At 38.9% G+C, this 25,069-nt stretch overlaps 1 protein-coding gene across 3 annotated transcripts in view; it reads left to right on the top strand.

Annotated features, from left to right (window-relative positions):
• CDH13 (cadherin 13) overlaps positions 1 to 25,069 on the top strand; it is a 500,702-nt gene that overhangs the window by 412,654 nt on the left and 62,979 nt on the right. For all 3 annotated transcript variants that reach the window (XM_054840727.1, XM_054840728.1, XM_054840726.1), the window contains 2 exons: positions 23,033 to 23,215; positions 24,202 to 24,455. In XM_054840727.1, the coding sequence (XP_054696702.1) occupies positions 23,033 to 23,215; positions 24,202 to 24,455 (437 nt within the window). The remainder of the gene's footprint in view (positions 1 to 23,032; positions 23,216 to 24,201; positions 24,456 to 25,069) is intronic.

Genomic DNA, 25,069 nt, shown 5'->3' with positions numbered 1-25,069 from the left:
CTCTGTAACGTCCAGTTGACGGAAATCCTACTTTCTGTGTGGCAGCTCGATGGTTTTCATATAGGGTGTTCATTGCAGAGTGGCTCCTAAATCATTGCCTCATTCAGCCTAGACAGTACGTAAATTGGTGGGCAGGTAGTGGGGAATAGAAGACCAGGTATTACCTTTATGGTGCAGCCAGCAAAAATTTTCTGTGGCTTGAAGGGACTTTTATGTGCATAAAGGGTTACAGTTCCTCAGATGTAGAACAGGGAATCTTAACAGAAATACCAAAAACTCTAAATCTCCCTGTCTGACACAGCACAGCTGATTTGAGAAGTAATAAATAGAGGAATTGTTAGATGTGTAGCAAAATATCACTCTAATCCCATGAGTTAAGAAACCCACACTGTTAGTATGCCTCTAGCATCTGTAGGAGTTCTATTTTAAAAGTAGGATTAAACAAGATAACACACTATAGATCTTAACGTATTCAATTTGCACCAGACAAAACCCTATTTAATAGCAATTACACAACATGTGTGAGCTGGTATCATAGTTGCCGTTTATATGAGCAGAAGGGATTTATAAAGCTGAAGTATATTCATAGAAAAATAATAGTTATATGACTGCTTAGGCCATTCCACTAGAGTGGAATGAGTTTTGTGATCAGTTTATCAATTTCTTCACTGACAAGTGAGATTTTAAGATTTTTGTCAGCAACACTAAAACTGATTTGGCTACTGCAAAATTTGCTAACCATCTGTGCATACGAATCAAAATGTCAGGATTATTTAGACAAAATATCTTTTTTCCTTCTGCTCTGAAACATTAAAATAGTGAACCGATAAAAATCAACATGCTAAAAGGAGCTGTACATTTATTCAAGTAAAATTGTTAGTAAGTGCCTATGAAAGAGACTCATTTGGAAAGCAATAAAATTCTATAGGGCTGATCGTCTCTTGAACTTACTGGAATGAAAACAGTGTTGATACGTTTAAGAAAAAAACAGATTAGGGGATTCATACAGAACTCTTTGCAGTTATAGTCTCTGTTGAGGAAAATGGTTCAGGAGTGTAATTTATTCATATCCTTGTACTTTCTAGTTTGGCTTATTTCCAGGATTCGTTTGCCTTAGAGTCCCAGATGCTTATTTGCTTAAAGGGTAGCCCTTTCTCTAGCCGGCTGTCTAACAGTCACTTAATATTTATTTGTTTTTACAAAGATTTTCCCCTGTGTTCCCAGTCCATATGTCACAAGACATATAATCCCAACGCTACACGGTGTATCAAAGTTATCCTTGCTTTTCGATTCTAGACTTTGAGCCCATTAGGAAAAATCCCTGAATCCCAGTTGGTTACCTGATCCTGTGTTTGCCTCCAACACTATTGCTCTATGGCCAGTACTTTTGAGGTTGTGCTCTAACTCCTGTTCTCCTCTTCCACTTAGCTTGATGCAGCTTTTATAGACATGGTTTTGTTCACTTCTCTGCATATTGTGGAAGATTCCTTCCAGCTACTTAATTGTCCGGTTGTCTTGATATTTAATTTGCCCAGTGCTGAAATTTATCGTTGTCTTTTTGCATCATCCTTCAAAATCCCTTCTGCCTGCTTCATCATTCTCTTTCGTAAAAACAAACCAAAACACCCCAAACCAAGCAAACAAACAGAAAACACTTATCTTTTGGGTTTTCTCCCTTTCAAACCTACTATTTAGTCAGCGGAATGTAAGGAGCCTTCTCTGAATTTTAATATTTATTTTTTCCTTCCTCTCCAAACTCCTTGAGTCTGTCATTTGACTGTCAGAGCCTGAACATCTAGCATCCTTTAAATGCCTGTCTGCTCCTGTTTCCAGTTCTTGGTTCAGATGTACCAAGACTAATTTCAGTGATGTATCCATTGACTCCTTTTTGCTGAGTGTGATATCCCCTTTCTTTTTGTTCTTATTTTCGTCACTTTCCCCACTGTGTTTTTATATGGAAAACTCTTCTAGTATTTCATAAAAAGCTACGTTTCTGACCTTTGTCATCTCATGGGATCCTCTTTCTGTCCCCATATTTTTGCTCCTTCAGTATTAGCTCTGGAAGACCTTCCTTTTTCCATTCCTTGATGCTGTCCCCCAGTGAACTCTTCATCCCCTCACTGCCTGCTTCCCTTGGGAACCACCTTTCTGTTTTCATGACTTAAACTGTCTGTTTGCTTATGACTTGCAAAAGTCCATGTACACTTTGTCTGCCTTCTATAAACCGAGTACCATCACTGTCTGCTTCCACACATCATCTCATTTTTTTCTTTTATGCTTTATTTCCTCCTCCTCAGCTCATTTGTTTTGACCGCCTTCAGTCACTGAGGCCAGCAGTGCCCATACGTTATGTAGTACTGTCAGATGTTCTTAGATCAATGATTTTTCTTCATTTAGAAGACTGATGGTAAGGAGAGTGCTGCTGTCCTCAACAAGTTTAAAGGGTTGAAAGCAATCTTTTAGTTCAAAAAAAGTTTGAAAAATCTAAGGAGTTATGTGAGAAACTTTCAAAAGATACATAAGAAAAATCAATCCTGCTAAGTAAGTTTAAATCTAAACCAACAGTTGTCTTTTGCTGAAATAATAGCAAGGGAAAAGATTTATCTATAGTATTGATATTCTTAGCTGCCTGTATCCAAGCTATGGCTCCCATCCAAACAGAGTGCTCCATGGAGATGTGAATGCAGGATTAGACTATAATGTAAATCTGGATTTTATGCATATGCATATCTATAGACATGGAAACATAGGCCCACAGATGTTTACCTACCTAAACTGAGGACCAGATGCTTTATTGTCCTAAAATCACATTTTCTAATATGGATTAAAACAAAAATGAAATTTGGTTTAGTTTTACATGTGTGCTTGAAAATAACACAACTAGCATTTGAAAACAGAGAACACTGTACCTGATTAATTGATTCAGTGTTGAACTAAGCTAAGAAAAAAGTGTATGTTTGAAGACAAATGAAGGGCATGCTTTCTAACTTAGCAGCTCTGACCTTTTCAAGTTTTCCATCTTAAATAATAATTGAAGCCATGAGTAAATAAATTCAACTTTGCCTGCAGATGCTGAACTCTCTAATGTCCTTTTACTCTAACATAACCACTGCCTGATATTAATGGCAGAAACAGTTTTATCATGCCCCACGCTGGGGCTGACTGGCAGTCTCTAGGAACTGTTTTCTTTCCTCCAGCCATATGATTAAAATGCAGTTCCAATCAATAAATCTGTACGGTTTCTGTCAATGGTAAGTGCTCGCCTAGGGGTCTTCTGTGTCCCAGAGGTATTTCTTTTCTTCAATTCTTCTGTATTCACGAGAGAACCAAATTACAATAAGTCTTGTTTACCTAGACTGCCTGTTGAGATTGTTTTTGGACTGCCTGCTGGAACTGGAGTGAGCAATACAGAGCACACTCACACACTCACATGCTGATGGATATAGATAGAGATGTTTGCAGAAAGGTCCCTCTTTTAGCAATATTGCGTTCCAGCATAGCCTCTGTGAAGTCTTTGCTTTAGGAAGATTAAATATTTAAGCATGCGCTCTTGACTCATTTGGCATGTTAGTGGGAAACCGTGTCGGGTGGATTACAAAAAGAGGTCTCAGGTGCTGACATCTGATTTCAGCTGAACTTTACCACTTTTCAAGAATGTCAGGGTTGCCTGTTTTCCCTTTTCTTGAATGAGGCTTATCTTAGTTGATCAATGAGGCAATATGTGAGCAAGTAATCAGTTTTAGATTCTCTTTACTCTAGTAGGAGTTGCTTTAATGCAATCGATTAAAAGGGAATTTTAATGATCTTACTAATTGTGCTTTTAAAGGAAACATGACAGCTATTATTGAATTCTTAATTTATTATTTCCCATGGTGATAAGTTTGGAAAATCAAAACATAAGCTTGTAAAAGTCGACATCCCCTGCAGTCTCACTTGTTTATTTCTTAAATTTATGTCATCTTTGTAAATAATGGTTAAAAAGAAACAATGAAGCAATTGTATTCAGCTCATAACTTTTTCCATTTCTCATTTTTGTGTTCTGGGAGATGCAAGATAAAGGTAATATTCCTGCCTGAATTCAGCAGAAGGTAGTACATGTTTCCATGCATATGTACAGCCAAGAAAAGCATCTAGTTTGTTTCTGTAAAAGACTCCTTTCAAAGGGAAGTACTAGACCGTAGCTGCCTATAAATGCAAACACTAGGTACTAGTCAGCAGAAATAAATGCATTCAGCTACGTGTTGCACATCTGAATTATTTATTCAGAAATAATAAGCATGGTTTGTCAACACTTACACAGAGGGTTATCTGTGTTACATAGTAAAGCTACTGTAATGTCTTCCCTCTACTAATTTGTAAATATTCAGGAAGTACCTTATTCACTTTTAAATGCCCAGAGTCCAGGCTATAGGTTGAAACTCACTTATTCCATAAATTTATTTTTCTTAAATTCATAAAGTATGGGCAGCATTACAAATGTTAATGCTACTATTATAGGATCATAATTTAAAAATACCGGCATTCTCAAAGGTCTCCAGCAGTGTGTCATTTCCCTGCTTTATTAAAATGAATGAACAGATGTACAATTTATTTCTGCTGAACTATCATCTAAATTCATAAGCTATTTCTCATGTGTCTGAAATCCGTGTTGGTTTCCCATTTTCTTTGCCTTAGAAAAAAAAAAAAATTACACTCTCACATTTATCACTCTGGGGATATAAACGAGAAGTATACTCTCCACTTCATTCACTTTAGACTAATATCCTCAATACAATTTAAATCCCATCTCTTCAAGGCTATTCAGCAAAACCTAGGCACTGGAACACCCAGGATCTGATTGGAAAACTCCCTTGCCATCTACATTGAAGATTGACAGGTGGACTCTGAGGAGACACTATCTGTTCTCTCTGACAGAATGAGGTGGCACACAGCTGCATTTAATCTTTTTGGTTGGCATTTACGGTGCTAGTGGGGGCTGTGCAATTTCTTAGCAACAAGTTGGGAAAAGCCAAGGAAGGGACAAATGATGACTGGTAAGTGGGAGAGGTGAGAAGGTTGGGTGTAATTGTAGTGAAATTTGCAGCTAAGGAACACGTGTCAGCTGGCCCCAACCACTCATGAAGATGTGTTTTATTTGTCTTGTGGCAGCCTGGGAGCATGGCAGGTGCTCCCTGGAAGTGATAAACAAACAAAAGACAATGCAGAGATTAGATGGAATAAAATTATGGAGGCTTAAAAGCGCATGAAACAAACACGTTGCCATGGAAAAAAATGAGTATAAAAATCCCAGACAGTGTGCTCTCAGCCTATCACCATTCTTATTTGTTGGCAAGGTTTGTGGGCAATGTAAGGGTGATATTTTGCACTAATTCCATGTGAGGAATGAGTGGATAATATGTCCTAGGGGTTCTGGCAGCATTTCTTCTGTAAACCCCATTTCTAAGGGTTTATATTGTAAGCAAGCCGTAAAAAAATTTGATGGTTCGAAGTTGACGACAGAATTCTCAGGCTCAGATTGTGATTTTTTAGGGGTTTTTTTCTCTGATAAAAATCACTTTGGCAAAAGAGAGTAGTGGAACAGAATGTGAATCAATCTGCTTTCTTCATTTCATAGTTGCTTCAGAATTTAAATGCAGGCCTTTAAATACCTCTTTGCCAGGCAATTCAGGAAAATGATGAAGTAATGGTTGAGATTTGTAAAAAAGCATGATTTTCTTCAGAAACCTTCTCTGCAGTGGCAAGAGCAGTTTGTCTCTATGGGACTGCTAGGAAAAAGTTGTTAATTCACTAGTAAGAATGGCGGAGTTGTAACTGGAGCAGGTATTTTTTTTATAGTGGCCATGTTGCAGACAGTCTCAAAACAATTAAATTTCGGTATCTAGTTCTGCCATTCTTTTTCCCTTCTAATCCTTCCCCAAGCTGAGATCATAATTATTTTGCTCTCTCCTTTCTTTACCTTTTGTTGCCAAAAGAGAATATGACCAGCTAGGAAAGCAAATGCTAGAGGCATAATTTTATTCTTTTATCTGCTGTAGGGAGGGCAAATGTGATTTTGCAGTTACACCCTGTATCTCTAGCTGTCAGCCCCAAATCCAGCATAATAAAGAGTCTTGTAGGATGGGGAGTTTGAGACTGGAATCTCAGTGAGAGAACTCCTTCCTATCGCTTGGTTTAGGGCACAGAAATTTTCTTTTTTTTTTTTTGCAATCCATGAGCTTCATGGAAGTTAATGAGCACCTTGGACCTTAAAAATTTTAGAAAACTATGCAAAAGTGTGTAGTTCCCATTTCTGTTCTGTATAGATTCTTGGATTTGGGCTTATCATGAAATCTGCAGGGAAACTGTTCTCAAGATATACTCAAGTCCTCCCTCCTATTTGTATAATTTCCAGTTTGCTTATTTTTCCTTCAAGAGCTTTGAAGATACAGTCTCTGTGATCTCCCAGCAATGTGCTATACTACAGTACTACAGCTACCCTGCTAGTAGCAAGTATTGCCTCACCTCTGATGAGAATTGTCCTTGCCTCCACTGAAGCCCATCGCTTCTTGGCCTTGTCCACTATGAATGTGACACACAGACAATCCTTTTATCTACAGCAGCTATGTGTGCGTTTCTATGCAGATTTGTTCAAAACTATGAGCTTTAGTCTTGTGCCTCTCTGATCGCTCTTTGCCTTCCATACCGTAGGCAGGAATCAGGTGCTGTAATACAGCTGGGGCTCCCCAGTGCTGAGCAGATGGAAGAATTCCTGCTTCTGTCTTGCACACTGTACTACTTCTTACACATCTCGATACAGTTTTGCTGGTTTTGCAACATTAAATTGCCTTTATTGTCCACGATTCTTTTCCAGTAGCAGAGTAAGTGACAAAACTAACATCTGCTATATGTGGTTTCTTCTTCTTTCATCCTCACCACAGGAGAACAGTATATATATATTGAGCATTTTGATGTGATGGGGTTTTGCTGCTGTTTGTTTTCTTTTATATATGTGGGTTCGTGTTTAATATGGAGAATTTGATTATATCATTTGGGTGTTTTGTTTTTATTTGGTTTGGGTTTTATTACAGAACAGGCTGAGGATATTTCATACACAAATGAGAGTCTAGAAGCACTGGATAGGGAGCTTTATGTCCCATTTAGGCACACTGTGATCTTCACATCCTTCTGCTAATACACCTAACTTCTGACCTCCAATTATCCTGCAGTTCCTATTTTGGGTTTCTCTTAAAGTAAGGGAGTCTGACAGCTGTATCAGACTTTGTGCCATGGGCAAATGTACACAGGGGCTTAGGAGAAGATTCATCAATTCCAGAGTTAGTTCAGAGCGAGTTTCATTAGGAGAATGTTTTATAGCCATATAGCATTTTTTCATTCCAAAGAACCCCAAAGGAACACATAGAAAATGGATCCTCTTTGTGGGCAAACAGAAGATTAAATTGCAGCTTTCTGCTGCTTGCAGGGAAAATGGAGTTGTAAGACTTTGTTTCCTTTATTAAAGAATCCTACTCAGGAATGTTGCTTTAATTTCTAAATAAGTGGCTAACCCTGGTGGTGTTGTGTTACACTCAAAATCTTGTTGATGGGCAAAGGGGAAGCCCACCTTATATATAAAGCCAAGAATATATTGTTAGTAAAACCGAAAACTAATCCAAGTCCATCCTAATCCAAGAATCATTATTAATCCAGATTGAATTACTGTAGAAAAAAAAAATTCTTCTATTCAGAAAAATTTTCAATAATGATAACATGACAGTTATAAAATCATTGTACACATCCTTCTTTAGCTTCTACCCCTTTTCCTGCTGTTATGCTGATCATTTCCTGGTTCCTCTGGGTCATAAAGTTGGTGGTTTCCTTCCAGTGTTTGTGGTAGGGGTGTTATGGCAAGTCGTCAGCACCTGGAGTCCGTTGCCAGGACAAGCGTGATGCTCATGTTGATCATTTCTTCTTCCTCCCTTTGAGATCATTTGGGGTCATTTTTATGCATTTGCTAACAGGCTTTTACATGTTTCTCTTTCTTCATTAGTCTGAAGCTCCACATTACCTCCAAATATATGATGCCTTTTACATTTTTTAGATACTTTGTTGCCCCTAAAATCAGTTTTGTCCAGCTCCAGGTCTGCATTTCTTTAGCTGAACATTGGTGAGGTGTTTATAGCCGTGGGGTCTCCGCTGTCAAGTCTGTGCTTCGAGTTTTGTTATCCCGTGGCTGCACTTCTCTGTACTGCACCGTGCCACCACTTCTCAAGGCCTCTTTTGTCACACAAGGCCTCTATTTCTCTGTACTACGTCATCATGTGAGAGTTATGAAACTTTGGTGGTACCGTACAAAGATAAAAGAGCAAAAATAAATTAACCAAATACTTTTACAGCAAAACCAAGTAAAACAAAGCTGCAGGCAGGTCAAGGAAAGTTCAGGCAGAGCAAGCCTGACAAACCTCCGTCCTGAGGTTTGAGGCCTTGCAAACTCAAAACATGGCCAGTTGCTAGCAGTGGCAGTACCATATTACAGAGCTACACAGTTACTGTATCGTTCTGTGTTTTCTAGGCTGCAGTTAGCACTTAACGATTGGGACAGCACTTGGGTCCCATACGTAGCAGAAAGTTTAAGTATCGTGGCTGGTGCAGACTTTGTGCAACTTTGGCCCCATGTCTTGATTGGAGGTGAGTGTGTGTTGTGCACTGACTCATTCTGAAGTGTAATGGAAGCTCTCCATCATCGTTAGTCCTCTGAAACTCTGATAACCAACACATCTCGGGGTCAGAAGGCAGAGTCGGTGGCTGTGGCAGTAGCCTCAGGACTCACAATAAAGAATATCTGTGTATCAGCAGATTCGGGATTGTTATATAGGATGCAAAACTAACTAGCAGGAGTCAAACTGAGCTGCTGGGCATTTGTATTCATGGGAGAAGTGCTTTGAAGCTTTCAGACAGTAGTAAGAGGTTCTTTTTTATATCTCATCCCAGACATAATACTTGCTGTGGTGACCGAAGTACGGTGCCAGTATCTTTAATGAGCTCCCCCAAACTCCGTCTGAGCACACACAAGGATGCTGGGCTGTCTGAATGTAGGACTGCGGCGTATCACAAGTGATCAAAGTCTCTTTGCTTATAAGACAAATGAAGTAATACTCAGCTAAACAATACTGAAAATCTACCAAAAGTAAAAGACCTAAAATCTGGCAGTGGCAAAAAGGACAAATGGAGGACTTTTCTGAGCCACCACTAGTGTGTGTAACCAGGAAAACCACAACTGAGTTATGAAAGTGTGCGTGTGCACGTCTGTGAGAAAAGGTTCTTATACAGCTTAATACAGGCAGCTCTTCTTCTGCTGGTTTTCCTGTCCCCCTCCAAGCTCCATGCCCCTGACTTCATGAGTGAAAATATCACAAGTAATTGAAGTTGCAAACCCCAGCAGAATATTAAATGAGAAATTAAGCAAAAATGCTCATCAGTTGGAGCACAGAAATCCTGGGCAAATTTTCTAATGCAGTGTTACAGCAATTGGAGTAATTTTTTTTCCCAACCGCTTCACTAACTGAATTGATTGAATTAAATGTGTTCTGTGGTGCTAGCTAACCTCTGACCCCAGTTACTCAGGATAATCAGGGGGGTAATCAGCCTGCCGTGATCTGAGCTCCAAAGGAACAAGAATATTGTAAGGTTCAGGGAACCAATGCTGGCATTAATCAGATGTCATCAGGGTTTGATTATAAATCCTAAAGACCACCAAATTGATACAACATGGTTTAATTCACTAAAAATTAGGTATCTACATATTAATCACCAAGCTGAATATCTGAAAGTGATTGCTTTTCTAGCAAGTGAAGTCAGGTATCAACGCTTTGGAATGTCCCATAGTTTTGCAATATATATAATGATCAGCATCAGCACAAAAGTAGCATTAGCCAGATTAAAAAATATTTTGTTCTAACATCAAATAGATTTTTCCTCCTGCTGGAGTTTACAGCTCCATTGAAATTGTTCCTCATGTTTCTACTCTAATTATGAGCTTACTCAGAAGCAAGAAATAGTATATGTTTCAAGCTACCTGCAAGCGCAGCATTTTTCTCCCTTCCAAGGGGAGAAAGGGTGGCCGCTTACAGTATATCATACTGCTGTGTATAGAAATAAAGTGGTATTTATTGTCCCTTAACATGATTTCCCCTTGAACTGGCAAGCTCAGTTGAAAAATCTGTATCTAGAAATGTGGTTTAGGATCCAATTAATTGCTGGTGTACTTGCTTGCTCTCCTTGGGAAGAGTTCAGTGTGGCAATTTTGATGCAGATGTATTAGCATATTATGTAGAGATTTGCTACAGAAGAAGGGAAAGCAGTCTTGAGAGAGAGGAATAGCACAGTTGCTTAATAAACTAATTTTCTTCATACATGTCCTGATTTAATAAGCATTCAACCCTGTGGAAAAGCTTTTTTGATATAAACCAAGATAGTACCAAACATTTATCTTATTGGTGTCACCTGTATTTCCTGGGAATTGCCTTTATGTGTATTAGAAATTTGGTCTGCTTGGAATTGGAGGACTTAAACTGCTGCTCAAGGATTTCCAAGCATACCACAGCATTAGCGTGACAAGGATGAAGGAATTGTATGATTTCTGGATGTCCCAGCAAGAGTCAGCTCTAGTGATTACTTGCTGTGTAGGTGCATTGGACTTCGCTGCTCCTACCCAGATGGACCAAGAAGTACATTTGTGCTAGGCATGATGCTTTTCACCTTCCATGAACGTATTACAATGATGGTCTTCACAGGCACAATAAGCATGATGTGCCACTGGGACTGGCCACATTTGCTGTTGATGTTCAGGTAATCTCTGCAGGCCATACAAGGTAGGTCTGACAGGCTATAGACTTCATGGTGTGCATGCACATCTTTCTGTCCAAAGCACAAGTGTAGTGCCTTGGCCAGTCTTGACCTCCCTCCTTATTCTTGGTGCTCAGACACATAAACTGAGGAGCACCGCCATCAAACTTGTAGTCATTGATGTCATCCGAATAGCTTAGAGAGAATTCAGTAACAGGATATTTAAAAATCCCTTAGTTCATTCTTTATCCTCCTTATTAATAAAAAGGACCAAATGGATATTTACCTATTTACAGCAAAACATATCCAGCTGAGGCTGCAACAGTGTTTGTGTTCAAGATGGCTGTGTGTACAGTGAATGTATGGTTAGGAAAGCATAAATCACAGGCGAGAAAATGAAAGGGCCCTGAATGTTCCCTCTGCGACATTCTAGACAGGAAATAAGCACAGAATCGGCACTTACAAAAGGAATGTTTCATTTTCCTTTATTACAAATATTTTTCTTTCAAGAAAAGACAAAATGAGCATTGGCAAAAGGAGGTGGGCAGTGGGAGATGGAGACCATGGGTATCCTTAAAGCAGAAAGCAATAAAACCATTTAGCATATCTTTGCTTTTTTCCTGACCTTTTCCACATCTGTGCAATGCCAAACCATACGTCTGTTTTTCCATGCTTCAATCGCTGTTCAGCACTGTATGTCTCAATATACGCTTAAATCTCATGTGTTTTCAAAGCAGGCCACCCCAGCTGCAAGTGAACTCCTCTCAAACTGCCTTTTGAAACCTCCCATCACAGTGCTATATGGGGAGGCTCAGATCACTCCATAGGCATTTTTCAAATAGGTTGCATTTATTTCTATTATTCTTTTTCTTGACCTTGGGAAAAGAATTTTTCTGTGCTAATAGGGTTGGAGACCCCAGGACCTCATTGTTCCCTGTCAGGGTAAAGAGAGCACTGTGCTTACCTGGTGTTCAAGATATGATAAAGATTTTTCTGCTATGGGAGGAAAACAGAAAAGGAAAGAGATTAATTAATTGTAAAAGTTCACCTATGTCTATGATCTCTAAATGATTCTTCTTGTATCACAACTTTCTGATACAGCTCAATGAATGTTCTGCAAACAGGATGTAGGCTAGACAATTTGAGAAAAAAAATCATGTGTATCCAGTAGAAGAAACTACATGAAGTAGACTTCATTCATCACTTTGTCGGCAGACTTGGAAGACTCACTGTGTTCAGATGGATTGAAATATGGAACGTTCAGTCCAAGTTCTCCTCTCCCCACCCAGTTTTCCACAGAAAACAAAATACTGGCTAGAGATTTCAGTTTTAAAATTCAGACAAATTCTGTATCACTGCAGATAATACTGCCTGTAAACTTCCATCTGTACCTCCTGCCTCCACTGGAACAGCGTGAAACCTTGCAGAGTTCTTATCTGCTTCCAAAAAAGACTTTTCAAACTGGGCTAACTTCAGACAGCTCTCAGCTGGAGGGGCTTGTAAATCTAGGGCATCTCATCCCCATCACTTGGCACAACCTAAAATGCCAGAAGTTTGGGGAATTGATAAATTTCATTGCTAAAATATTCTAGAGATACAAGTTGCTTTGAATGCTTTGAATGGTGCTGCTAGGCACTGCTCACCAAAGACTATGTGAAGAAGTTTAACCACTGTCAAAACATCTGTTGTTTGGCAGCATGGGTCATGATCAGCTGTAATCTGGCACAGTGAATAACTATCTTCTTTGGAAGCAGTGTCCTCTCAGGCAGAAAAAGCAAGATTTCTCATTGGATGCATATGCTTCTTTTTATCAAAGAGCCCAAAGATTCTGCCATTGAGAAAATCTCATTTACATTGTAATTTCCACCTCTCTGCAAAGACATGTTGGCTTCTTAACCTGGTAAGAATATGGTTCAGTCTTCCAATATTAAAGTACCAAAATAGAGTATTTTCACAATGCTCTGAAAAGTGTTTAAAGGATTTGAAAAGCCCCCTGTTAATCTGTGATTTCCTTAGTGCAATCTTATTTGGAAAGACTGCTAGATTGTGACTCAGTTCCATCTACCATTCAATAATCAAATTGTATTTAACCTACATTTTAAACCTGATCTTGAACTAACTGTGTTCCAAAACATTGTGACAGTCGCTATGAAGTTGGTGTCTATATATATGAGCTTGATAGACTAATTTATTATCTCCTTATTTATACACAGTTTGAGACGTAATCATTATCATAATTTTAAATAGAGAGCAAATAACCATCGAAACTGATTGCCAAAGAATTTAATAATATGCTTATCACTTAGGTTCTTTAAATCTAGAATTGGTGCTTTTTCAGAAAATTGTGCTCAACTTCAAGTTGTCAGTATTGATGTGGTGTCACTGGAGACGACTATTCAAAATGTGCGTGATCAAATATTTAAAACAGCCAACAGCATTACAGAATTCACTTAAATTAGACTATGTGCATTCAAAAAACTGTGAATGCATTTTCTATTTGGTGCTCATGTAAGGCAGGAGAAACACACAGAAAAATTCCTGCCAGAACAGGTTCCATCATTTTAGGTAATGATTTCCTGAATATTAAGCGCATCGTCTTAAAGGGCTTTTTATTTTTTCTTTTTCCCCATCAAGACATGTATAAACCCTTGCTTGTCAGAATGGATTTCTTGGCATTTAATTTTTCCATCAAATCTGTGTGCAGTCATAGCTCATGTCAGTTCTAAGGGCATGTTTGGTAAAGTATTCAGGATATATCTTATTCATTGCTAAGTCCTCAAATAATAGAATAAGGGAGTGAAAAGAATTGTGTTAAAAAATAAAAATGTAATAAATCACAAAATTAAGATTTCACAGAACATTCATTCGTAACTATAGTAGTAGTTATACAGATGAACAAGATCCCTCTAGAATTTTAGCTAGGAAATTTTTGTTCTTTGGCCTGTTTAAAAGGCAGCAGTCTTTTTTTTTTTTTTTTCTTTTTTTTTTTCTTTTAACTTCTTCCATTAGTTTGCTTTTGTGTAGCACTAAAATACAGTTTTCATACATGTAGGAAAAGAAATCCTGGAAGTTACATTCCTAAAGAGAAGTCACGAAATGCCCTTTGCTCCCTAAACATTAACATGACGATAGTTTAACATTCATCAGTAGCTTTCATCTACTGAAGGTCTTGTCACTGCTCAGCTCTGTCCCCGTCCGAACAGAAGCCGCACTGCATTTATTTATACCTAGGAGGAGACTAAGCCCACTAGCGTAGTTTCTGCTTCATTCCTCTAAATCTCCCAGGCTTTCTAGCAAATAGACTGGTCTCTGCTTATGCATGTTACAGTTAATGCTATCAAAATAATGTTTCTCTTGTGAGAAAATTCCCCTTTTATCTACCACTTTGATGTTCAGAGAGGAGTGAACTCATCTGTCCTGCTGTTAAGGAGCCTAAATGGTACAGGTAGCAACTTCAGCAATTAGAGGGGACATCTTTTCTGAACCCATTCCATGTCCAGATGAACCTCCAAAACGTGACAGTCTGGGAACCAGTAGTAGGAATTTCTTGCTTACTGTTCTGACTCATGGAGCAAACGAATCCCACCTGTAACTGGGACTGGCATGTCAAGCAGTCTTAGTGGCATAGGAGAGTTTGCATAAATTCATTGTAACATGAGTATGTGGCTTCCACACTTTTTCCTATTAGTAAGACGGTATCAGTAAGCCCAGCCATATATGTTCAGATGTTAATCTTCACCATCAGAAAAGTTGGTCTGGGTATGAAAAAGCCTCTGCTGAAAATGAGAGGAGCGTTTAACAAGGCCTCCTTCCCTTTGCTCGTGACTCTCATTAGCATAAGAGAGAACTGTGTGGATTGATGGAGGGAAAAGCCTGTGAAACCTTTCTGCTCCTAAAATGCAGTGGATAGAAAAGAAAGAAGAATCCAGCTAAGTCTATTGTATTTAAAGTTCATTCTATTTAAATAAGACATCCAGCATCTTAGAAAGAAGATAGGCTTAACACTGCTCTTGATGGGAAGTGCACTGAGGAAGAAATAATACGTAGCTGGGTTGGCTGAATACAGTGCAAGTGATCTCATAAATGTGAAAAGCAGATATCTCCCTGGTCCCTAGGCAACGCTGATGCTGTAATAGGTGAATAGGTGTAGTTTGCTCTTTCAGGCTCGGTCAGATCATAATTTTCTGGGATGCTGTTGTTTTAAACATTAGGTTTGTTCTACCTGAGGGGAAAGGAATTGTTGATAGATAAGAAAATAACATCATTATTTCTTTGTGTTTTTCTCAAAAGTACCTTAAGTGTAGTAAATATTATAGTGACCTTTCGCTGTCCTCTGTCCACCTGGAGAAAGAGTATTTGTTTTTCTATGATACGACCATCATTCTAGAAGTGTATTTATGGGTACTTGATTTATTCTGAAAATAATTGAATGCACCTTGCATTTATAGGTGGAAAAGTGGAAAAAAAAAAAAAAGAATTCTTTCTAAATTATTTATATATTCTTGAAAAAAAGAGGATACGCTTGTCTTCCTTCTGAATCTTCAGACAACTGTACTACATTTGATGTGTACCCTGGAGGTAACAGACTTTGAAGTTGGCATTCAACATATGATTAATACATGTTACAATTATATTTTTGCCTTCACTCAGTGAGGCCATGAGCTGAGAAAGTGTCAAAGTCTAGTGTAAACAAAAGTCTTCAAAATGATTCAAAACAGTGGCTATTTTCAAGTATCCTTCACCATCACTTATTTACAGTCCCTGAATGGCTTTTCAGTCTTCTGCAAGCACATAAATGAGAGGATAGGAGTACAACATCAGCTCTGAATGGAGTTTCAGCTCTGCTGTGGGAAAGAAGCAGAAAGGAAAGTTCTTTAAATTCATTTGTGAATCTTATGAGGATCTTACTCTGTAGATCTTCCAAAGTTTTCTAAGATTTGTGATGTCTGCAAAAAAGATAGAAGGACTCTTCACATTGCTGCTCCGGCAACTTTACAGTCAACTCTTGCAGCACCCAGCAGGTTCTCCATCCATCCATCCGTCCATCCATCCATCCGTCCATCCATCCATCTTACCCTGTTATTTTTGTGTTCTGTCCCTGCCCTACTCAATCATCAATCCTAATACCTAAAGAGTTGTTGAGGTGGTCCCACTGACTCCCAGAGACAGCTTGGCTTCATCACAACGGAAAACTGCTCCCAGAGGGACTTGTACCTGCAGCACAGGGAAACAGCCTGATTAATACTTTCTTGTTTGTTTGTTTGTTGCATTACTAGCACTCCTTAGCAGTACTTTTCCAAGCAGACTGATGAGCAGCAAAACAAGATAAAGTCATGTTGAAACTTGCCTTTTGTTGATCATTTGGGATTAGTATCAATGATATTAAGCATTTTGATAAAAAGATACAAATTTATAGAGCCTGCAGAAGTTGCAGCCATGTTACAGAGAGCAGAATTTAATCTTTGGCTTTCCATTTAGCTAATTAATCTTTTGGATTTGTTGCTGTTGTTGCAGGCTGCAGCACATAGTGGACAAAAATATTCATTCAGTCTTTCATTATTGAGCAGTACGTTTATTTTGTAAAGTAACTGGTGTGTGCCTTGAAAGATCACAAGGCATTTACAATGTATAGCCTGTGAAATTCATTCAAAAGTCAAAGGTGAAAATGCATCCAAAATTATTATGGTCAATTTAATATATTCGGGGAAAAAATTCTAAGCTACAATGGAATTCTTTCTGTAATTTTACTAGGGAGACGGAAGAATATTATGTCTTTAGAAAAAATATAGAATAAGCTGAAAGAAACACTTTAAGTTAAGAAATAATGTAGTGTCTACGAGCCAGTATTATGGCAGTAAGACAATGACAATTACTGATGACCGTTTAGGTGACTCATAGCTTTGATTTGTGTTTTGCATCTACTTACAATGTCAAATCCTTGTCATACTGTGATTATGCTTTATATTTACATAGTTTCTTTCATCTAAATGGTTTCCAAAGTGCTTCACATGTTGCTTCATGCACAACTTATATCAACGCATATCATTATATCATTGCATTAATGCTCTGTAGTGAAATACAGCAACTATTTGTGTCCATATAGTAAAGGCTATGCACAGTTTTAAGAGGGGAAATACCTTCAAAATCTGTAGAAGAGATTAGGGAGAATGTAATACCAAGTTTCAATTTGCCCTGACCACAAAATTGGCCATTAAATTGCTCATGGAGAGTTCGGTATAAGCTGCAGTCGGTCAGGTCCTGTTTTTCAGCCCGATAGCAGGCCAGCATGTCTGGCCATTGTGCTGAGATGAAAGGTGACTGAAGAATCGTCAGTATCACCTTGTTCGATGCACAAATGTTATGATAATATTTCCATCTAGTATTTCACCTGCCTAGTTTGTGAAGTCTGATGAGCTCCAAGCACCAGATTACTTGGTTTGTCGTTAGCTGGCAAGCTGGGCTTTGTGTCCCAGTGAATTCCACACGAAGTGACCGTTACTGGCATTTGTCAGATTCTCATTCCTGATTGCTTGAGAACGCAAACCTTTGTGATCACTCTGAAAATCCATTTGTCCTTGGAGATATTGCAGGTACAGAACTATGGAAAATACGTTGTTTCCTTAGCAAATAAATATTGGCCACTCAGGTGCGCACATACTGAATGACAGAGCGCAAAGTAAAAGACAGACAATGAGCAAGCAGATTGCAAGAGACTGTATAAGCTTGTCTTCGTCTTTTCAAGAAAGTAGATAGACAAAATATGTCTGCAAAAGCCGTGGACTTCAGTAGAGGAGGACAAGTACAATAATACAATTTCCCTGGGGAATTTCTAATAGAGACATGTGAATTAATATATCCCATTATTTCTCATCTTTTATGACATATAGAAGGGGAAACAAACACATGATAGTAGCACAGAATACCTTCAACTGGAATGTCGCGCTGATAAATGCAAACTGACATGCAGTTTTAATTTGTTTGTTCTTGCCTGGGAATCACAGCATGCAGAATCTTAATGAGCCATAAGGTAGTGATCACCGATCCCAGACACATTTATCTTGCATTGTGTTTGCTGCTTGTGGCAGCTCTTTAATTTGGGTATATCGATACTCCACTCTGACACAGTTTTTTGGTAGCTTCATAAAGGTATTAAGGTTATTACTGTGTGCTCGTGCTGTTGCTGGACAGTAGACATTCAGGTGATTCTGATGCAGTTAAGTTCATTTGTTCCTCTGTGCTCTGGGAAGCCAGTAAATAAAACCTCACTTACTACAGAAACTTTAAATAAGGCTGTCAGATAAGAATCCAGTTTTCATAGAGGTTAGGTACCATTTCCACACCTTTACCGACTCCTTTGTTGTAAGAAATATAAACTGCTTGTTTTCACTCTCAAGGACCTCCATGCCTAGTGGAACCATCTTTGTGATCTCTCAAAAGAATGTCCAGTGGTCGATCTCTACTTCCCATCAGTCTGTCATGACACCAAACATTTCTCACTCATTACATTTTCAAGTCTATTCGTGCTTCCTCACAAGCCACCCTCACACTCTTGGAGGAACTCTTCATCTATATCCATCATGATATTTCCTTCATGTCTTTCAGTTCCCCATTAAAAGTCTCATTTGTCTAGAAAAAACTGACTGTTAAGGGTAGACTGCTGGCCACTGTTGACTCATTTTTTCCTTCTAAGCTGCTATCAGTCTGTTGTCTGTTTTTTCTGTAGTTTTTTAATAAGCTTTTGGGCGCGGAAAAAGGGGAATCAGGTCTTTTTTCCCCTCCTATGTTTATAAAATTCTGAATATAACAGAATGACTAGAATTTCTAGGCTGTATGCATGACAAACACAATAAATGACAATATGGCATCTCACTCTGCAGAGCAAGTTAGCCTTACATATTCAAAGCTCAGTTGTAGTAGATGAACATAGCTCCTTCCAACCAAATGTAACTCTGGCCCAGGGTATTTGCCTTCTAAGTTAGTATTTTTAATATGGGTCTAGATGATAGCAGCTTAAATAAAGTACTGAACTCATCTATTTTGTTCTTAATTTATAGTGGTGCTTAAGGGATGTGCAGATATTTAAAAAGCGTAAAATCAATTAACTTGTGATCCAATTATTTGTGTTAGCCACTATGGGGTTTTATTTTAGAGCACTGGATCAGACTTGCCCAGTTAAGCACCGTGTTTTGAGAAGGTAAACCTTTCATTTTGAAATACGATGAACCTGTGGTTATGTTTTCTCTATTTGCAAATCTAATTCCTATTTTTGTCCTTTCATAGTTTTTAAATTCCTTTTTTTTTTTTTTTGAAAGGGACCCTGTATAAATATAACAGATTTTTCTAAATACTGGGAATTCTATTCTTTATATAAAGGTGACTGAACAGGTAAAAGAGTTCACCTTCTAGATAATATACACTATATTTTTCTGTGCCTCTATTTCACAGTAGATATTTGCCTTTTGCAATTACGCATCTGTGATTTATTACACTTTTCAAGTTATAAATTTATAGTAGACCCATGTGACAACTTCTATGATTTGATCATTCTGCTTTTTTCATCCATCTTGAACAGATTTTAGTGTAATATTCCAGACAGCTTCAAATACCCTCTGTGTTTATATGGTCATTTCTAAAATGCAAAGAATGCTAGGGGTGAGCATACCACTCTGCTTGGAATTATTTGGCTTGGCACAGCCTTTGGCTGTAGACATTGTCATTTCCTTGATCTGTAGGTGTCAGTTTTATGCCCCCAGCAAGTCTATGTGCCCTTTCTGCACTATGAACTCATAGCAATTGAAGCTACCAAGAGCCCTTCCTAAATACGGAGAAAATAGGAATGCAGAAGAAAGCCAGCCCCAGCTGAGATATCCTTGAATTGGATATCCTTAAACTGACATTCAGTATTTTTCGAACTAGCTGGCACATCATGGCAACCTTTTCCATCATAGTCTGGCACTGGTGGGGTAAGCATAATAAATTTATTTCACTGGCTTCACAATTATGTATCTGAATAAAACAGATCTTTAAATATTTTACCCTAACAGGTCTTACTGTTCCCAAGGTGATCCAGGGAGAGTTGAACCTTTAATTGAATCAGACTAGTGGATTAAGGAAAAGATTTTTCAGAAGGATCAATATGAATTAGGAGCAGACGCCTAGTCAAATCTAATAGATTCTTTAGGATTAGGTTCCTTGAAGTCTAGTCACCTTTTACATTGCTAAATAGGAATTGTTTGGTACTGAACGCTTGTTGGGAAAAATTCTGGCCCTTATGGTTCTGATGTCTCATTTTACACACACTCAAGCTGAGACAATATGAAATAATACAAAAATATTAATCATGCTAATCGCTTATTTTCAATTAGAGTAAGAGGTGTCCAAGTGTGCTTTCCAGTGACAGCGTTTTGCTGAGTAGGAAGGAATACAATCTTGGTAATCATTCCTCTGTTATTTCCAAGATTCTTAATAGAGCTTTTCTTTTTATTTGTTTCAAAGCAAGCAAAAATATTGTTATATTATCGTTTAGAGTTAATTAAACTGCAAATGAGCTTAATGATGTGTCTGAAACAAAGCTCAATGACAACCTGTTACATATTAACTATCAAAATCAAAAGAATCTTTAAATTCATTGTTAAATATACCAAAGAAGATAGAAATAGGCAATCATTAATGTCATCCTTTTATAAAATCAGGTTTGAGGCTGGAAATCTTGAACCGAATGCATACACTCAAATTACACAGCTAAATTGAAAAAGGGTTTAGAAACATAAGTCAAATTTATTGGAAGAAATGAAACAAAGGATAACTGAACACAGGAAAAGACATAGTTGTCTCCTTGTATTTTACTATGAGGAAATCCATTTTACCTACTATTTGTCCAGATTGTGAAATCTATATACTAATAAAATGCCATTTTCTGTATTCAGTATTCTCACAAAATCTTCTGTAGTGTTATGACTTCATGTGGTCCGTAAGACAGAGCAAAAGACATTTAGTCTATTCAGGTCTTGAAGCCACTTGGGTGATTTTTGCCCTTGAGTGATATATTGTCACTGACGATGCAGCTTTTAAGCCGTGCATGTACGGCAAAGCCTATTTGTGTCATTAAAGTTTGTAATTTTGGACTTTTGAAGGCTTAATCCCCAGAAATGCTAAGATTTCCTAATGATCTATAATGGTACTGCTGATGTTCAGCACTTCTCAGGATTAAGTATGTTATCATTCTGGTTTATCCACCTATAAAGTAGGTATTATCTTATCACTCTTATATACAGTGCTTTTAGCACGTCAGCCTCAAGTACTTGAAAGGTGAGGAGTATTATTAGGTCTGACCCTTACAAGCTTTTCCAATGGATTGCTTAATGTTTTTCCTACATAAATAAGAATGATGTTATACACTGTTTGACTGGATATTAAATTAGAGTTTTCTCATAGGGCTTGGCTAGCTGAATAGTACAGCAGTGCAACAAATTTCACAAGATCATAAAAAATTCTTCCACTGAAAAAACAAAGTAACACTGACTTTTAGTTATGCAGACCAAGTGGCAGCATGAGGTCCAATTATTTTTGAGTCTCTTAGAGCAACCCCTCCAAAAAACAGTATGGGAACACTTTTTGTGAAAAATGTTTTATGTATTGATAACAGTGTAGTGAAAAATTAATATGGGTGGGATAATTTATGAAAAATAATAGTCTGAAATGCAAAACTGGATTATTGGTATACAACTGTGTTGGGTTTGCGTGGCAAGGTTTTGGTAGCGGGGGAGCTACAGCGGTGGCTTCTGTGAGAAGCTGCTAGAAGCTCCCCCTGTGTCTGACAGAGCCAATGCCAGCCGGCTCTAAGACGGACCCGCCGCTGGCCAAGGCCAAGCCAATCAGCGCCTCTGTGATAACATATTTAAGAAGAAGAAAAAAACAGTTAGAGAGAGCTTTTGCAGCCGGAGAGAGGAGTGAGAAGATGTAAGAAACTCTGCAGACACCAAGGTCAGTGCAGAAGGAGAGGGAGGAGGAGCTCCAGGCGCCGGAGCAGAGATCCCCCTGCAGCCCATGGTGAAGGCCATGGTGAAGCAGGCTGTCCCCCTGCAGCCCATGGAGGAAGGATGAGGGGGTGTAGAGATTCCACCTGCAGCCCGTGGAGGACCCCACGCCGGAGCAGGTGGAGGCACCTGAAGGAGGCTGCGGCCCGTGGGAAGCCCACGCTGGAGCAAGCTCCTGGCAGGACCGGTGGACCCGTGAAGAGGGGAGCCCACGCCAGGGCAGGTTTGCTGGCAGGACTTGTGACCCTGTGGGAGAGACCCCACGCTGGAGCAGTTTGCTCCTGAAGGTCTGCACCCTGTGAGAGGGACTCCATGCTGGAGCAGGGGAATGATGAGAGGAGTCCTCCCCCTGAGGATGAAGAAGCGGCAGAAACACCGTGAGATGAACTGACCGTAACCCCCACTCCCTGTCCCCCTGTGCCACTGAGAGGGGGGAAGGTTGAAGCCGGGAGTGAAGTTGAGCCCGGGAAGATAGGAGGGGTGAGGGGAAGTGTTTTAAGAGTTGATTTTATTTTCTCATTCCTCTACTCTGTTTTGCCTAGTAATAAATCAGATGAATTCCCTCTCTAAGTTCGGTCTGTTTTGCTCATGACAACAATTAGTGAGTGATCTCTCCCTGTCCTTATCTCGACCTACAAGCGCTTCGTTATACCTTTTCTCCCCTGTTTAGTGAATGAGGGGAGCGAGAGAGCGGCTCTGGTGGGCACCTGGCCTCCAGCCAGGGTCAACCCACCACACAACAGTACATTCGAGGGCAAGAATGGGCTGTATTAGTTAGCTTCCTCTTCTGCCTAGCTATGAGTATAGTTCCCGTTCTGATAGCATATGCACCTATGCAACACCATATATATTTTCAGGATTCACTTCTCCAGTAATATGAGATGATCTGTCGTCTTGTGATCAGAATCTTCCAAAGCTTGATTCCTATCACATTGCTGCTTATCTGTCACCTGTTAAATGGAGAGCAGCTGTAATGCACTACCTTCTATTTCATGAATGAGAATGTATTATTTAGAGCCTATAACATTCTGTTTCAGTCAAGGATTACATCTTTCTTCTGTCATAGTGAATAATTAATGCTGGCTTGGGTATTTTGCACGTGTGGTCATTAATTGCAAATAGTAACAATTTCCTCTCTGGTTTTTTTGGTTTTTTGTTGTTTTTTTTTTTCCTAGTTTCAAGCCACAGTAAAGGAGGGAGTCACAGGTGTAATAGTAAACTTAACCGTTGGTGACCGAGATGACCCAGCAACTGGAGCGTGGAGAGCTGTCTACACCATTATTAATGGAAATCCAGGGCAGAGCTTTGAAATCCATACCAATCCCCAGACTAATGAGGGAATGCTCTCAGTTGTCAAAGTAAGAACAATTTCCTGTTGTACTGTATTATTAGTGTAAGGTCCACCCACTGAATTCACTGCGTAAGAGAAGGCACACCAAGGATAAGTTACTCAAAAATATAGAGCTGGCTATCAGCCCTTGTCCACACAATATGTATAACCCCTTCTGCTGTCACAGCAGGCTTACTGCTCTGGCCGTGAGGACCTGCCTGTTGCTAACTATATTGTCATTGTGCTTAAATGGCAGCTAGTTTTGCAGTAAGCATCACAATTAATAGTGAGACTTTACAACAAAGTTTTGTTTGTGACTAAGGGTACAATTAGAATTGAAGGGCCACATTTTGTTCTAAGTTAGAGAATACAGATGCAAATACCAGGGAAGTAGAGGATGTGGCTTCAGACTGAACTGGAGAGCTGTCTTTGGTCCCACATTTCTAAAGTCTCATGAAAAAATTTATTTGCTGTCTTTGTATGAAGCTAATCCTCTGTCTCACACTTTAAAAAAAAAGAAAATAGCCTTGGTTGCTGCCTGTACCAGAATTTTCTCTGTTTGACTTCAGAAGAGGCATTTTCAATTTTAGGATAAATGGCATGTATTTCCATGGTGGTGCTTTTGATTTCAAGGTAGGAGTTGAGAAAATAGCCTTATGTTACTTATCATAAGAAGCTACTAATTATGACTGATTTGTTTGCTAAATGCATATTACATCATAAATAAGTATGTATATATGAGAATTAAACTATATGTATGAGGTATGGCAAAAAAGTATATGCTCTTGGGCAGAGGGACATCTCCATCTTTCAGCAAGTCCATTATGTTGTCTTCAATGTACTTTATAACTACCATTGTGTCTCATGCTAAACTGACCAAGTATCAGATGCGGTGAATGCCGTTGTCCCTTTCTGGCTAATTCTATGCTCTGCAAGTTTGCAATGGGATACAAGGAAAAAGGGTTAAGTACTGTCTTTGCACCTTGCACTCTGATTTTGTGATGTGTTTTACAGCCTTTAGACTACGAGATTTCGGCGTTTCACACGCTGCTGATCAAAGTAGAAAATGAAGACCCTCTGATTCCAGACATAGCCTATGGCCCCAGTTCCACGGCAACAGTTCAGATTACTGTTGAGGATGTGAATGAAGGCCCGCTTTTCCACCCAAACCCAATGACAGTGACAAAACAAGAAAACATCCCTATTGGCAGTGTCGTGTTAACGGTAAATGCCACTGATCCAGATACTTTGCAGCATCAGACTATCAGGTGAGTGCAGTACCCTCTAATTTTCATCCATCAGGAAGCGAGTACGTCTTTTGTGCCCGTGAATTTGCCTGCCAGTACAGAATTAAATTAAAGTTGTTTGGGCTCTACATAATAATAAGTGGCAATTATTTTTTTTTTCCCTGCAATGAAGAGATTCAGTATAATGAAAAGAAAGAACTGCATTAGACAGGGGGCAGTAGTTTTCCAGGCTATGAGATTACTGCAGTAGAACAATCAAATGCCATGAGCAATAGATATACCTTTGCACAGTGTTTCAAAATTACTTTTAACCTGCTTGTTTATTCCTCTTCCTTCGTGAGAGCCAGAGAAAACGTGTAAAAATTGAAAATGTGTATACAAATAATTTATCTGGTTTACATATGATTTGTCAGTTTATGATCATTTATAATGTCCCTCAGTGAAGTAATGACTGTCCATCCACGTTCAAGGGCTGACAAAACATTTCCCAATGACACATTGAAGCTATAGTCAGCTATGACTTTGCCTTGCCCAGATAAATGAAAGTAAATTATTATTTCTGTGCTATGATAATATAATCCCACACGTGCCATGTTGCAAGGAGCAAACCTAGGTATTAAGTGGTGCCATCATCA

This window comes from Grus americana, chromosome 13 (assembly GCF_028858705.1).
Source record: "Grus americana isolate bGruAme1 chromosome 13, bGruAme1.mat, whole genome shotgun sequence".
Classification (NCBI taxonomy): Eukaryota; Metazoa; Chordata; class Aves; order Gruiformes; family Gruidae; genus Grus; species Grus americana.
Note: the sequence above shows the minus strand (reverse complement) of the source record. Positions and strands in the feature narration are given on the sequence as shown.